The sequence below is a fragment of the Psammomys obesus genome, unplaced genomic scaffold (assembly GCF_907164565.1).
Source record: "Psammomys obesus unplaced genomic scaffold, mPsaObe1.curated_primary_1811, whole genome shotgun sequence".
NCBI lineage: Eukaryota > Metazoa > Chordata > Mammalia > Rodentia > Muridae > Psammomys > Psammomys obesus.
The window spans coordinates 8,196,661-8,212,147 of record NW_026585626.1 but is presented as its reverse complement, the minus strand read 5'-3'; the positions used below and the strand labels follow the sequence as shown (position 1 = coordinate 8,212,147).

At 48.1% G+C, this 15,487-nt stretch overlaps 1 protein-coding gene across 5 annotated transcripts in view; it reads left to right on the top strand.

The window, feature by feature from the left end:
- Nucleotides 1–15,487, top strand: part of Daam2 (dishevelled associated activator of morphogenesis 2) — a 106,548-nt gene that overhangs the window by 68,019 nt on the left and 23,042 nt on the right. For 4 of the 5 annotated variants that reach the window (XM_055613941.1, XM_055613949.1, XM_055613977.1 and 1 more), the window contains exons 7-14: nucleotides 217–327; nucleotides 3,991–4,094; nucleotides 5,629–5,695; nucleotides 6,729–6,846; nucleotides 9,069–9,207; nucleotides 12,564–12,622; nucleotides 12,766–12,950; nucleotides 13,525–13,821. In XM_055613941.1, the coding sequence (XP_055469916.1) occupies nucleotides 217–327; nucleotides 3,991–4,094; nucleotides 5,629–5,695; nucleotides 6,729–6,846; nucleotides 9,069–9,207; nucleotides 12,564–12,622; nucleotides 12,766–12,950; nucleotides 13,525–13,821 (1,080 nt within the window). The remainder of the gene's footprint in view (nucleotides 1–216; nucleotides 328–3,990; nucleotides 4,095–5,628; nucleotides 5,696–6,728; nucleotides 6,847–9,068; nucleotides 9,208–12,563; nucleotides 12,623–12,765; nucleotides 12,951–13,524; nucleotides 13,822–15,487) is intronic. The other variant, XM_055613968.1, reaches the window with a different exon arrangement.

Here is a 15,487-nt window from a genome sequence, read left to right as displayed (position 1 = left end):
GGGGGGGGGGGGGGGGGGGGGGGCCCGGCGGGGGGGGGGGGGGGCAGAGGTGAGATCTGGGGGCTGGAGCCGGAGAGGCACCACCAGGCAGAGAGAATGGAGATGCTTCCTAGGTGGTTGGAAGGGCAGCAGAACAGGAAAGAGGCAGCAGAAAGGAAGAGCTTTCTCTGGTAGCACCCTGAGCGCTTTCCCCAACCATTCCTGTCTTCCTGTTAGACCCTGCTGAATGAGCTGGACCGAAGTTTGGGCCGGTACAGGGACGAGGTGAATCTGAAGACAGCCATCATGTCCTTCATCAATGCAGTGCTCAATGCTGGGGCTGGAGAGGTGAGGCCCCTTTCTTTTACTCTTGGGCTTCAGGTAGTATGTGAGTTTGAGGGATTTCTAGGCAAGCGACAGAGAGAAGGGCAGAGGTTTCCAGTGGAAACGGTGTGACCACTGTTTCCATTGCCACCTCAAATATCTTTAGAATGTCTCATGCCTTTCATTTACAGCCATGGAAGGATAGCTTGCAGCTGTCTAACCCCACTCTACTAAGGACCCAGCATGCCTGGGACCCACATCCATCTTAGCAGTGGCTGCTCAAAGTGGTGTTGAGGACTAATTTTACCTTTGCTCCCCACACTATTGTGTTTTGGGGTTTTTATTGTTTGTTTGTTTGTTTTGTTAGCTGGGCTTTTTTTTTTTTTTTTTTGAGAAGACTCTAAGCATTTCCTTGAGCAGTAGCATGGTGCATTGTGGGTCAGGCACAAATCCCCAGTGAGGCTGCCTAGTGATGGCTCAAAGGGGTGGAAACTCTTTATGGGAGGAAAGAAACTTTTGGTCCTTCTTTGTAGAGCTTTCCAGAGACCTATCTTTGTAGAGCTTTCTACACCTACTTTTGGATTGCTTTCTAAGTTAGCTAATCATGTTTTCCTAGGAGGATTAGAAAGTGTGGCTTCTCGTTTCTCTTCTTCGGGAACAGAATGGGATTCACAGTCTCTCAGAACTGTAATGTTAGAAAAACCTGAAAACAACTGAAGTCCCAATTTCTTTCTTTTCTTTCTTTCGTTCTTTCTTTCTTTCTTTCTTTCTTTCTTTCTTTCTTTCTTTCTTCCTTCCTTCCTTCCTTTCTTTTTCTCTTTTTCTTTCTTTCTTTCTTTCTTTCTTTCTTTCTTTCTTTCTTTCTTTCTTTCTTTCTTTCTGTCTTTCTTTCTTTCTCTCTAATTTATATATTCACTTTACACACCAATTGTAGCTGCCTTCCTCCTCTCCTCCCAGCCCCCTCCCCCTTCTTCTTCCTCTCCTTCCCCTTCTCTTCTGAGAAAGGGGACCACCAGCCACATCCCACAACCACCCACCAGCCCACCCCAGCACATCAAGTTGCATCAGGACTGAGCTCATCCTCATCCAGTGAAGTCCCAATTTCTAAGGCAAGCAAATGTCCCAATCCAGGACAACCCAAAAAATAAAAGAGGCCAAGACAGCAATTGATGGTCCTTTTCCCTCCCTCTCATCAGAATACCTTTGTGTGTGTGTGTGCACAAATCTCATTACCTGAATCACATCAGACACTGTAGGGAATAATCTACCCCTAAGACAGTGACATCATATAACTTTGTCAATACCAGCAATTTATGACTATCATCTGCCCTGGTCTGTTGGTAGTAATACCATGCCAGGCAAAATTTAAGAATACAAGCCACCTTAGTTACTTCTCTGTTGCTGTGATGAGACATCATACTGAGGAAATCATAGGCAAAAGAGTTTATTAGGCACTTTCAGAAGGTTAGAGTCCTTAACTCTCATGGTGGCAGCATTGCAATAGGCAGGCAGGCATGGCACTGGAACAAAGCTGAGGACTCATATACTGATCAGCAAATGAGAGAGAAATAGGGCTAACTGGGAATGGTGCACCCACCCTCAGTGACATACCTACAAGTAGGCCACACCTCCCAATCCTTCCCAAACAGTTTCACTAACTGGGGACCAACGACCCCACAGGGGCCCATTCTCATTCAAACTACCAAATAGATTGTGGCCATATCATAGTGCAAAGTGCATTTAGTCCAACTTCAAAAACCCCCATAGTCTTTTGCAGTCTCAATATTGTTTAAAAATCCGAATTCTCCTCTGAGATTCAAGAAAATCTCTTAATTGTAACCCCTGTAAAATCAAAAGGCAAATCACATACTTCCATCATAAACTGGGACAAAATACACATTACCATTCTAAAGCTGAGTGGGGGGGATGGGGAATGAGGAAATACTAGACTAAAGCTTTATATCAGGTATCAAAGGGATTAGATGGCTCTTTCCTCTAGCTTTGCTGACTGCAACACACTTCTCTCTTCCGGCTGGTTCCATGCTCAGTCTACAGCAGGCACCCCACCATTCTGGCATCTCCAGCACCCTGGGGTCTCCAGGGCTATCTGGGATTCTCTTTCACGGCTTCACACAATGGCCTCTCTGGGCCTCCATGCAGGGGCATCCCTCCCAGACTCCCAGCTTCAGGGGGTTTTCTTAACTGGGGAGGAAGATTCTACAAGCCCTTTACTCTTACATTTTTCCTAACTCTAAATCCAGAACCACATGGTGATGGTGCCCAGTTAGGCTGCCTGTCTGCAATGGAACCTGGCCCCCTCCTTGATTGCATTTGCATAGGGTTGGCTTCTTGATGCTTTGTAGGACCACAAATGCTAGCTGGTGGGGTCTCACCTTGAAGATGCCTCTCCTTTTACTCTAGTTCTCCTTATCGTTTGTAGCACAAACCTTGGCTCCAACATTGAATTTTCTGGTGCTCTTTTTCTCCTAAAACTGTACATTTTGGGGGTTTTTTTTGCCCCACTTGCTCTTTTTCATTATACTCCTGCATAGGAGTGATCACTAATAACCACGAGACAGTCAATATTAAAATATGTCTTAATATCTCTTCTGTGAGGGAAATTGGTCCAAAAATCTTCAATCTAGCAAGCAGATTCTTAGGACAAAGGAAAACAGCAGCCACATTCTTTGCCAAAATATCACAAAAATGGTCTCTAAGCCAGTTTCTAACGTTGTGCTCTTCTGAAACCTCTTGAACCTCCATGATCCACATTGTTCACAGCATTATTTTGACCTCCAGGCTCCAAGTAGGATAGCGTGTTAAGCCCCACCTACACAAATCAGCACCTTTCTAGTTAGAAATCTCAATGTTTTGTACATCCCTCCAAAAAATATCATGGTCAGGCCTGTCAGAGCAATAGCCCACTCTGTGGCACAGCGTCTGTCTTGGTTACTTTTTTATTGTTGTGATGAGACACCTGACCAAGGAAACTTATATTTAAAAAAAGATTTACTGGGGGATTACAGTTTTAGCAAGTAGTCCATGACCATCATGGCAGGGAGCATGGTGTGAGGCCACAGGCATGGTCCTGGAGCAGAAACTGATTCATACATATGATTCACAAGCACAGAGAGTGCTAGCTGGGAACGGTGTTGGATTCTGAAACCATTCCACCCCAGTGACCTCCCTTCTCCAACAAAGCCACACCTCCTAATCCTTCCAAGACAATTCCACCAACTGTGGCCAAATCATTCAAATATACAAGCTTATGGAAGTCATTATCATTCAAACCTCCACACCAGTACCCCCCAGGTGACTAATACTTAAGCCAGTTTTACAAATGAGGAAGCAAAGGCATTGCCAAGGCCACAAACCTAGGAAGTAGAGTGAGAACATCGCCAAGCCTCTGCTCTGCTATGCATCACTGCTCTCTGATACCAGAAGGCAAGCAAACATGACCAGGGACCGGGAGGAAGGAAATGGGAGGATGAACAAGGGCTTCTTGGCAGGCTTGCTTTAGAGAAATAGCAAGGTCAGTGGCAGTCCTCGGAAGTGGTTCTAGATGAGTTTGCTCTAGGACACATGGGACTATGTGTGGCTGAGGTGGACGCTGGCAGAGTCCATGGGTGTTTCTCTTGGACATGAGATGAGCCGCTGAGTCTGCTCCTCCCTTTTGGTGACCCTCAGGATAACCTGGAATTCCGTCTACATCTCCGGTATGAGTTTCTGATGCTGGGAATCCAGCCAGTGATTGATAAACTCCGACAACATGAGAATGCCATCCTGGACAAGTAAGCAAGGCTTCAGCTACCCAGACCCACCACAAGCCTGTGACATCAGCTTCTCTTGACGGCGGTGGCTAGGACTTTAGAAAAGGCTGTTCTTTCCCCAGGGGGCCCCTATCATATGCATCTTAGTTTTACAATCAGCGCTGTGTAGGGCAGGTGAACCCGTGCCGGCTGCTTATCTCATCCCTGAAGTTACAGACAGCTGAACCTGGTAGTCCTCAATCAAGGTACTCTGGCCTCTGGGGGACGTCTAGAAACAGGTTGGGGTGTCCTTTGTTTTTTAACCTGGTCTGGGAGAGCACAGCTGACAATCTTAGTTTTGAGGGAGGGAGAATGCTAAATGTCCAGTTCTGCAGAGAACTGCCCCATTCCCAAATGTATGCTGTAAATTCCCTGCTGATCAAAGCGCATGACCGTGTCTTATGTGTTGCCAGTGAGCCATACTGGTTCTGTCTCACTGGTGCAAGCCACTTCTTTACACTGAGATTTAGGAAGCGAGCAGGGCAGGGCAGCGGAGAAAACTCAGCAGGTGAGCGTTTTTACTGTGCCAGCAAGAGGAACTGAGTTCAGGTCCCCAGGACCCCTGTAACATGGGGACCCGAAACATCAACACTGTGGGTGGGGGGAAGACAGAAAAATTGCTGGGGTTTTCTGGCCACCATCAGCCTGGCTCCAGCCTGGCTCCCGGTTCAGTGAGAGACCCTGACTCAAGGGAATAAGGGGGGGGTAGAGATAGAAGGGACACACAACCAGTAACCTCCTTCTATCTCCAAATATGCACACAGCTGCACACACACACACACACACACACACACATACACACACAGAGTGAGGGAGAAGGAGAAGAAGAGAGAATCAATCGTTTTGATTCGGAAATGGGGCAGTGTTCCCCAGGAAAATAAAGGAGAGATTTCCTTTAGAGATGATATGGTGATAGTGGGAAGACAACGGTCCTTGAAAGTATTTTATCCTCTAAGAGATACCTAGCAGTGCCTAGAGTTTTGGGTTGGCACACTTTGGGGGTGGGACCTCTGTGTTTTTGAGACAGGTTTTCATACTATAGTCTGGACTAGCCTGGAAGTCACTATATAGCCCAGGCTAGCCGCAAATTCATGATATCGTTCTACCTTATTTGATCCACCACGGTTGGCTGGGGGCTGAGGGTCTACAGGCACCCTGTGGTTGAGGGAGGCTGATAAACAGTGAGGGACATTGAGAATAACCTGGAACACACATAGCTTCCCACCACCCAGAACAACGGTGCCTAACAAGTCAACAGTGTCACAGTGTAGAGATGTGACCAGTGGTGACAGGACCTTGGCGTGACCACCATAAAAGGAGACCATGAAATCTGAAGATAGGGGTTGGCTAATGCTGCACAGCCTCTTTCTGGTCTTGCCTTACTTGGCCCCACCTGAATGAAGCTTTCAGATAGTCAATGGGATAATGAAGGAGCTGGAACGCTCTGCCAGGGATGGACTAGCTTTAATATATTGCTTTCTCTGTAACCCCTATATGCCCTCCCTCATCTATATAGGCATTTAGACTTCTTTGAGATGGTTCGGAATGAGGACGACCTGGAGCTAGCCCGGAGGTTTGACATGGTGAGGTGCCTGTGGGGATGGGACGGTTGGATGGGTCCCGGGCAGCCCTATAACCATTACTCCAGATCCTGAGCTTAAGGTCACTACAGTGCTGGCTGGAGGTCCAGCGGTGCCCCATGGCCAGGTCCTGTTTCTCAAGGAAATTTGGTAGTGTGCTGGCTATGGGGACCTCACCTCATGAAGTCATCTGTCCCCCAGGAAACCAAAAGCCCCAAAGTAAGACAGTCAGCTTGTAGACATACTTAGTCTCAAATCTTTTCCCTGGGCTGGCTTTTCTTGCCTCCTCAAAATTTCTCAAGTTGCCTCTTTCTGTCTCTAGCCAGATGGTGCTTAATTGTCAAACTTCTACATTTGAGCCTCTCCCCAGCTCTGAATGCTCACATGTTGTATCTTACCATCCCACCTAAACAATAGGCTCTTTTGGGCAGGGCTTACAGGCATTAAGCATCACCAACTACACTCTCACGAAGCCTGGAATTACAGATGAGGGAACAGAGAGGAGAGAATTTGAGCAGGTTACTGGCTGTCACATTAGCTAGAGCAGATCTGGGCCTTGAACTACAGGCCACCTGCTACTTTGAAGCGTCTAAGCCCACTTCCTATCCTTAGGGTAGATCAGCTGTTCCTAGCCAGGGTGATTTTATTATCCAGGAGGCATTGGCTAAGAGTGGACATGTTTTGCATGTCACAACTTGGGGAGGAAAGAGGGAGGACACCATTGGCATCTAGGGTGTAGTGGCTAGGGATACCACTAAACATTCTTCAAGACAAGGAATGCCCCACCCCACACCAAAGAATTATCTGCGCCACGATTCCAGTGGTGCTGAGATGGGGAAGTGTTTGTATAATTGCTAACTCTTCCCTTTGTTCTCATCTGTCTTTCTTCTTTTGCTCCTGGATAATAGTTGGGAAAGGAAATCTCTGACCCAGAGGTGGATGGGGCGGGGAGGATCAAAATCGTAACTTCCCGTCCTCAGTTCTTCCTCTGCTGTCTGGCTCTCTCCTTCACTGTGCTCTATCACCCCCACCCCAGGTCCACATTGACACGAAGAGTGCCTCCCAGATGTTCGAGCTGATCCACAGGAAGCTGAAGCACACGGAAGCGTACCCCTGCCTGCTGTCTGTGCTGCACCACTGCCTGCAGATGCCCTGTGAGTACCCGCCCTCGCCACCCCCAGGCTGGTGTGCGCCTTTGGGGTGAGCTCGCTGGGCCTGTGAGTCTGACACAGCTCTCTCTGTGCCTGCCTTTGGGAGGGGAGGCCCAGTGACCCAGGCTCCTCCATCCTTGGGTTGCCTCCTGTCACCCTAGGGGTGGAGCAAAGTAAATGGTTGGAACAACCCCCCAAGCCTCGTTGCCCAACAAGTAGCCAGTTTCATCATGACAAAAATGCATCTTCTGTGATCTGTTGGTGGCAGGCACTTGTGGTCTTGTCATTTGCTAAATGTCATTTGTCACATGCTTAGAGGAGCAGAACAGATATGCAGGGCTCACGTTGCTTTGTTTGCTTTGACTATAGTATGTGACTGAGTATACATGTGTGTTCTCAAGCATGTGTGTGTGTTTCTCAGAAGTCAATATTAGGTATCTTCTTCAGTCACTCCCATCTTATTTTTTGAGATGGGGTTTTCACTGAACGTGGAGACCACAGATCCTGTTAGACTGGCTGGCCAGTGAGCCTCAGGGATCTTCCTGCCTGAAGGTCTGCCTCCCCAGCCCCTTTATGCTAGATGCCAGGGATGGAACTGGTCCTGATGACTGTGTGGTGAGCACTTAGTCCGAACCATATCCTCAGCCTCATTTTTGTTAAGTTTTATCATTCTGGCGGACTCCTGCCCTCTTTATAGACAACAAATGGCATCTTGGGAGCAGGTGGCTGAGTTTTCAAGATCCATGTGTTTATGGGAACAGAATAAATTACTCAGAATTACTCATTGTTGCCCCAGAATATAATTGGAAATGAGCCTCAGCTGCACCCAGTCTTTGTTACTTTAGCTTTCCCAAAATAGACTATTTTGAAAATCTGTTTGGTCCTCTGTGAGGATCAGCCTAACCAGGATCACCGAAGGCCTAGTGATGGCGGTGTTGGTGACAGCTACAACTTATTGTATTTCAATTTGAGGCAGTTTGATGGGAGGTCCTTAGCACATTATCGCTGAACCCCAGGACAACCTGTAAGCTATTACTCCTGAGTGAGTTCTTCATTTACAGATGTTATTTTTGTTAGAATTGGGCTTCAGATGAAATGTGTAGCTGTGAGCTGTGATCTGTCTTTACCCAGCATTCCTGAGGAACAATGAATGGGCAAGTTAGCAACACAGTGTCGGTAGAGTGGCGAGAGGAAGACAAGCCAGTGAGCAGCACCAGGAAGCCAAGGTTCTCCAAACTCAGCCCAGAGGCCCCACAAATGGCATGGCAATTAAGGGCACATGCTTATCTTCAAGAGGACCTGAGTTCAGGTTTTCAAAACACGTTTGGTGTCTCACAAATATTCTAGCTCCAGGGGACCTGGCAACTTCTTCTGGTGTCCCTTTGGGGACACCCTCCCTCCCACACACATACACACTTTCCAAAACTCAGCCTAGAAACTCGTGGAAGGCACTGGACTCTGATTTCTTCTGCTCCCAGTGGCTCCCTGCTTGGTGGTCCATAAGCAATAAGAATGGTCCCCTATCTTCTGTCTCTACATGGAGCTTTGAAAACACAACTGTCTAACTTCCTTGATGCCCTAATGGCCATTAAGGATGAAGCAACCAAGGAAGGAGGGGGACTGACTATTTTGTGAAAAGGGATCACATCTGGGTAGACTGTGATCAGTGGGGATGAGGAGACAAGAAGCCGTTGCCATCATAGTTCAAGGTCATCTACACCAAGAAGCTCCCTGGGTTCCATTCATCCCTTCTTTAACTCATTCTGACAGCCTCAGCACATACCCAGAATCAGCTTCCATTCATCTTTTTCTGTAAAGTAAAAACAAAGATCATCATGAAAGTCTTGTTTTAAGTTTCCCCTGGAGCCTTCATTGTTCAGCATGTAATATTCTCAAACAGGTGCCTTTTATAGACAGTGGAAAAAGCCATTCACATGCCCAGGGCACAGTATGCCCAAGGTCTCAATGGGAAACAGGAAGCATTTCACGCTACAGAGAAATGATGGGAGGGCTGACCGGGCCATGAAAGGCTACCTTCAGATAACAAGAGTTAACTTGATTATGAGTCTCCATGATTGGTACAGCACTACCTCTTCCACCAGACCAGTAGCTTCCTGAGAGCGGGGAGGGCTTGGTTTACTGGCCTGAGCCTAGTCAGTTATGCCAGAACAAGGGCTTCAGGGGTTCCAGGGTTCAGAACAGACACAATGCCTTCTGTCCCTCAGATAAGCGGAATGGTGGCTACTTCCAGCAGTGGCAGCTCCTGGACCGCATCCTTCAGCAGATCGTCCTCCAGGATGAGCGGGGTGTGGACCCTGACCTGGCCCCACTGGAAAACTTCAATGTCAAGAACATCGTCAACATGTGAGTGCTGGCTGACCTTTGACCTGTCCTCTGTCATCTTTAAGTCTCTCACTCTGGGTTCTCCCAGCAAAATTTCAGTTCCCTCTCCAACCTTATGTGAGTTTTCAGAAACTCTGTTCCACAGGACACGGAGACCTTGTCCAGTGTGGCAGTGACCAAAGCAATAGAAGGAAGGGAGGGAAGGAGGAAGGAAGGGAAGAAGGGAGGGACTGAGAAAGGGAGAGAAGGAGGGAGGGAAGGAGGGAAAAAAATGAAAGGACGGAGGGAGAGAGGAAGCAGCAGAGGGAGGAAGGGGGAAAGGGAAGGAAAGGAAAGAGAGAAGGGAGATTGGGAAGGAGGGAGGAAAGGATAAAAGGAAGGAAGGAAGGGTGGGCTTCTTTTGACTCATGGCTGAGTGTCTAATCCATTCTGGCCAGATCTAGAGGTAGCTATCTGAGATGCAGCGAGAGATGGATGCTAATGCTCAGCTGGCTCTCTTCTCTTCGTGAGGCCCAGGTCCCCAGCCCACATGCTGGTGGGTTCCTTCCTGGTGAACCCAAAGGAGGAAATTCCTCACAGATATGCCTAGAGGTTTGCCTCTTCAATGACTCCAGCTCCTGTGAAGGTGCCAATCAAGATTAAGCACAGAAACAACCACTATTTGGCCAATGAGTCCTGGACATTTGTGGCCAGTGTAACTGAGGGACTGGATTCTTTATTTTGTCTCATTGAAACGTGGCACAAGTCGTGAGCTTACTGATGGCTGTACTGGACAGCATACATATAGGCTCCACGTTCAACCCTCTATTCTTCATGGTGCACTGCAAGGCTTAGCCAGAGGGACTAAGAACATTACACAGAGCACTGGCCTGCAGGCTCATGAGCCAGCCCAGTCCTCCCGTTCAAACTAAGAATTATTCTTTGTTGTTTCTCTTTTATTTTGTTTTGAAGTGTGTGTACGCATGTTCATGTGTGAATATATGTACAGGTAGGGTGTACATGTGGAATCCGAGGGACACCCTCAGATAGTATCCTTGGGCACATTGTCCATCTCCTTTGAGATGGGTCTCTCTGATTAGGCTAGACCAGCCAGGAAGAGAGCCTCGGCGATCTCTCGGGGCTGTGATTACAGATGCGCACCGCCTCACCCACCATCTAAGCAGCTTCCAGGGATCAAACTCAAGTCTGGCTCTTTACCCACTGATCTACTGCCTCAGCATGCTCTTACACTTTACACAAACACAGGACGCTGTGACAGCCACTGTGCAAGGTGTACATACCAGACTATCAGCACAGACACGGGGCATGTTCGTTTGAGCATGAACCTGTGGATAAGGTTGTCAGAACCCTAGAACTCTGAGTGTGGGTATAGAAGGGCACACAGAAATCATTTATGTTTACATTGGTAAGCTAATAATAAGACCTACCTTAATGCCCTGTTTGTTTGTTTGTTTATTTATTTATGTATTTATTTATTTATTTAATGTTGATATGGGTTTGAGCTAATTGTCCTTCAGGGGAGAAATTTCCTTCCTGATTTTGCATTTCAAAGCGGATTTTAAATGACTCTCGTTGTGTTTGCACAAACGATCAAGTGTTGATCCGGCTTGCTGCTCAAGAGCAGAGTAAAGTCATCACAAAGTGGCTTAAATTTGGTTTCTGCAAATTCCATATATGATTTACTGGGGAAACTTTTCCCCTGGCAGACATGATGATTCCAGGTATCCGGTAAAGCTTCTGTGTCTTCTTGCGTGGCAGACAACTTTAAAGTCATGTTAAGCTACTGCAAACGGGGGGGTTGACCCAAGTGTGACCCAGCCTTAAATGTCTCTCCTCTGAGGCCGCAGAGGTCAGAATAGGGATGGGGCGTGGTGGGTGGGAGAGGCAGGGGTAATCTATGTGTATGGATATGCATGTGCACATGCCTGTTCATGTGTGTGGTACGACTGGCTTTTCCCTTCTTGTCTCTATTCCATCTCTCCTCTGACTCTTTCTGTGAACCCAGATCTACTAGCTAATGCAAGTTCCTGATGCCTTCAAGATGCAGCTGGGAACAGAAGGCAGGCCGGAGGAAGGGGAAAGGTCTTAACTGATAGGCTGTGTGATAAAAGGCTTCCTGCTCTGTAGCTCTGCACAAAGAATTCCAAGAGTTCTTTGCTAAGAGCCTTGTCCTATAGAACAAACCTCATGGACCATGCAAGAAGTTCCCCACCCCTGTCTGGCTGTTTGGCTGCCTTTGGTCCTCCCTCCTATCAAATCTTGCTTCCCTCGAAGCAGCACACACGGGCCTACAGTTTGATGTTTTCAGTTATCTCCTAATTTGGACCCCTGGGCTTCATTGACAAATGGTATCAGCCAGGTTCATCAACAATGATCCCAAATGACACCTGCTTCACTCACACAGGCTCTTGTGTCAACAGACTCTAGGATTCCGCCAAGTCCCAGCACAGCCACGCTGTCTAGTTGATTAGCCCTTCTTTACCATCTGCATTTGCTGGCCCCAAGTAGAACCCAGTCAACCGAGTCATCTCCAAATCATGGAACATAGTCAAAACTCTGTCCATTCCCAAGGAACCACTTCTTTGGATGGTAAAAGATGTAGCACCCCAGTGACCACAGCAGTGACCCTCCAAAGAAATCTCACTATGGGCCAGCACGATTGCTCAGCAGCGAAGATGTGAGTTGCCAAGCCTAGGAGTTGAGTTCGATTCCTGGAACGAGGGACTCCACCTGGTTGAAGGAGAGAATAAACTCTCAACGCTGTCCTTTCTGATTTCCACATGCAGTAGCATGAAGTAAATACATAAACATATGTAAAAAGCTAATAATTACTGGGCTACCATGTTGGGATCCCTCATAGCTTTGAGGTCTGAGGAAAAGCTAGTTTTAACACCTGTTAGAAGGGTGTTTTATGAATGAGGCTGGCCTGTATCCCAGATGTGGCCACAGTCCTGTTCCATCATTCCTCTGCTGTCAGGGTGGACGGCTTCCTATGGCCTTACACACTGGGCTGATATTTCTGGCTCTTAGATGCACTGATCTACTTTTACAAAGGTAGGGGAGTGTGCGTGTGAATGTGCGTGTGTGTTTGTGGGACTGAAGACAGCCTGGATTCAATCCTCCATCTGTTACATAGCTCTCATTCCCCTCAAGCATCACACAGGTGTTGGATTGGAAGATGACTCGGAGTCCTTCCGGTTCTCATGGTCCATGAGGACAGAGTGAGAATGGTCAGGAATGGGACCTCCAGAGGCATCTGAGAAGTCTGTGCCTGCACAGATCAGAGATCAGGGTCTACCTCCAGCGAATAGAGATGCCTGTCTTCCGGGAAGATGTGAGGTGTCAAAAGTCATATGCTCCCTTCCGCTTCTGAACAGGCTCATCAATGAGAATGAAGTCAAGCAGTGGCGGGACCAAGCAGAGAAGTTCCGGAAAGGTGAGAGCTCTGCCTAAGGCAACTACACTCCCTGAGCCACTTCCCATCCTGCCTGGGACCCCATCTCCTCAGATGAAGCCACACCTGTCCCCCACGCTCTCCTCTCACTTTCTCCCTCCCCGTTGATTGCCCTCTCCCTCCAGAACACATGGAGCTCTTGAGCAGGCTAGAGAGAAAGGAGCGGGAATGCGAGACAAAGACGCTGGAGAAGGAAGAGATGATGAAGACACTGAACAAGATGAAGGACAAACTGGCCCGAGAGTCCCAGGAGCTGCGCCAAGCTAGGGGACAAGTGGCAGAGCTGGTAGCACAACTCAATGAAATCTCAGTACGCGGGCATCAACCCCTTCCCTTTTATGTAGTTCAGCCAGTACCCTGAGAGGGCGGGGCAGGCACAGGGAGAAGACAAGAACCCCACAATGAAGGAAAGGAGAAAGGAGGGCCCTGGACCACAACCGGAGTGGCTTTTTAGTCTGTGTGAGTGAGCCCACAATGTTAACGAATTAGAAAAGAATGACCCTTCCTGCAGATGACACACTGTTCCCAGAAGTGTATCTCAGACAGTGCAGGTAGAATTGCTGCCCCATCCTTTGAGCTGGGTGTCTTTGTGCAGTGAGAAGCCTGCACGACTGTATGCATCCATCCTGAAGTTTCACTTTGATGTTTATAACTCTGTTCGCCTGTGTGTTTAACGTGTCTGTGTGTGTGTTTGTGTGTGTGTGTGTGTGTGTGTGTGTGTGTGTTGAACGTGGTGTGGGGATGCAGACACAGAGAGAGAAAGTGGTGTCTACATGTATGTGAAAGACTGCAAGTTCAGCAAGAAGTAAATGAGGATAACGTGGGGATTTGGTCAGCTTGAGTACTGATGGGTACACCATCTCGCCATTTTTGTCTCCTCACAGACCGGCCCAGTGTCTTCCCCACCTCCCCCTGGAGGACCATTCACCTTGTCCTCCACAACAACCAATGATCTGCCTCCACCCCCACCTCCTCTCCCCTTTGCCTGCTGCCCACCCCCACCCGCACCTCCTCTCCCTCCTGGGGGGCTTCCCACTCCCCCAGGTGCCCCACCCTGCTTCAGCGCCAACCTGCCCCTGCCTCAGGACCCCTTCTCCAGCAACAATGCCCCACTCAGGAAAAAGCGCATTCCCCAGCCTTCACACCCGCTGAAGTCCTTCAACTGGGTCAAGCTGAATGAGGTAAGCAGCCCAGGGACCGGGCAGGCCCATGCCCTGCTCTTCATTCTCCTCTTGGTCTGGCACTAGGGTGAGCATAGTGGACACTGAAGATGGGTTTGCTGAGGTCGGGGGCTCATTATCCCCTCTGAGGACACTAACACTGGGAGGTTTGTTTGTTGTAGACTTGTGTTTACTGTCACTTGCCAATGAACCAGTGTATGCTGAGGTGAGTGGAGATGCAGACATTAGGGGGTGAAGGAGACGGCTCGGTGGACAAAAGTGTTTGGTCTGTAAGCAAGGGGAGCTGAGTTTGAACCTACCATCCACATAAAAAGAAGAAGAAGGAAAAAAAATCCAGTGATGGCTGTTCACACTTTTAACCCCAGCACTGGGGGACAATGACCCCAGGGGCTTGCTAGCCAGCTGGTCTAACCAAAGTGACAAGCTTTCAGCTCAGTGAGAGACCTGAGGGAACGAGGCGGGCACGATGGAAGAAGGAACGGTGCTGCCTTGTGAGAGCCTGAAGCATTTACAGAGCTGGAAAACGGGCTGAGAGATGGCTTGGCCCCTAACCCATCCTAGTGTGCCTCTAACTAACTGCCACTTGCAGAAATCCCTTGCCTGATCTGTTACCATAGTTTGCTTGTCTACTGTGGTCTCTAAGATCCTTTCACTTGTGGCTTCCCAGTCTGGATGGAAACATGGATTATGAATACAGACCACTCACAGTCTGCTGAGTTATTCAACCTACCTGTATCAGCATTTCAAAGCTTAAAACTCAGAGACTGAGCCGCCAACCAGGGAGGCTGCATGGAACTGACCTAGGCCCTCTGCATACACGTTACACTTGTGTAGCTTGGTCTTCCTGTAGGACTCCTAACAGTGGGAGCAGAGGCTGTCTCTGAATTTTTTCTCTGTTTTAGGAACCCTTTCCCTCTTACTGCGTTGCCTCATCCAGCCTCAATACTGAGGGAAGGTGCCTAGTCTAACTGCAATTTCAAATGCCATGATTAATTGATATCCATGAGAAGCCTGGCATTTTCTGAAGAGAAATGGAGGAGGAGTGGATTGGGGAGGGGAGGGGAGGTGGGAGAAAGGGACTGGGAAGAGAGCAGAAGGAGAAAGTGTGGTCTGGATATAAATATAAATATGAATATGAATATATATGCTTATAGATATAGACATAGATATATCTCCTGGCAACTTCTCTAGGCAGCAACTCTGACCTGCACCTATTGCTTTCTGATGGGACAGTAAGAAAGATACAGGCCTGGAGCACATGAACAGGCAATGGGCATTCCAGAAAAAGATGTTAGTTTGTACTTGCAACTTATAATTTTTTTTTTTTAATGTAGCAAGTTAGGGGCCAGTGAGATGGGTCAGCGCAAAAAGGTGCTTGCTGCTAAGCAACCTGACTCCGGTCCCTGGAACCCATGAGGTGGAAGGAGAGAGCAGACTCCTATAAACTGACTCCTAGCCTTGACACCTGTGTGAAGTGGCATGTGCCCCCCAATAAATAAATGTGAAAATAATCTTAATGCAATGTGAACAACTAGATAGATAACTCAGTTTGAAAAGAACTTATCACACAAGCTGAGGACCTGATCCCTAGCACTCACATAAAAAAAAAGAGAGAACAGGAAGAAGAAGAAGAAGAAGAAGAAGAAGAAGAAGAAGAAGAAGAAGA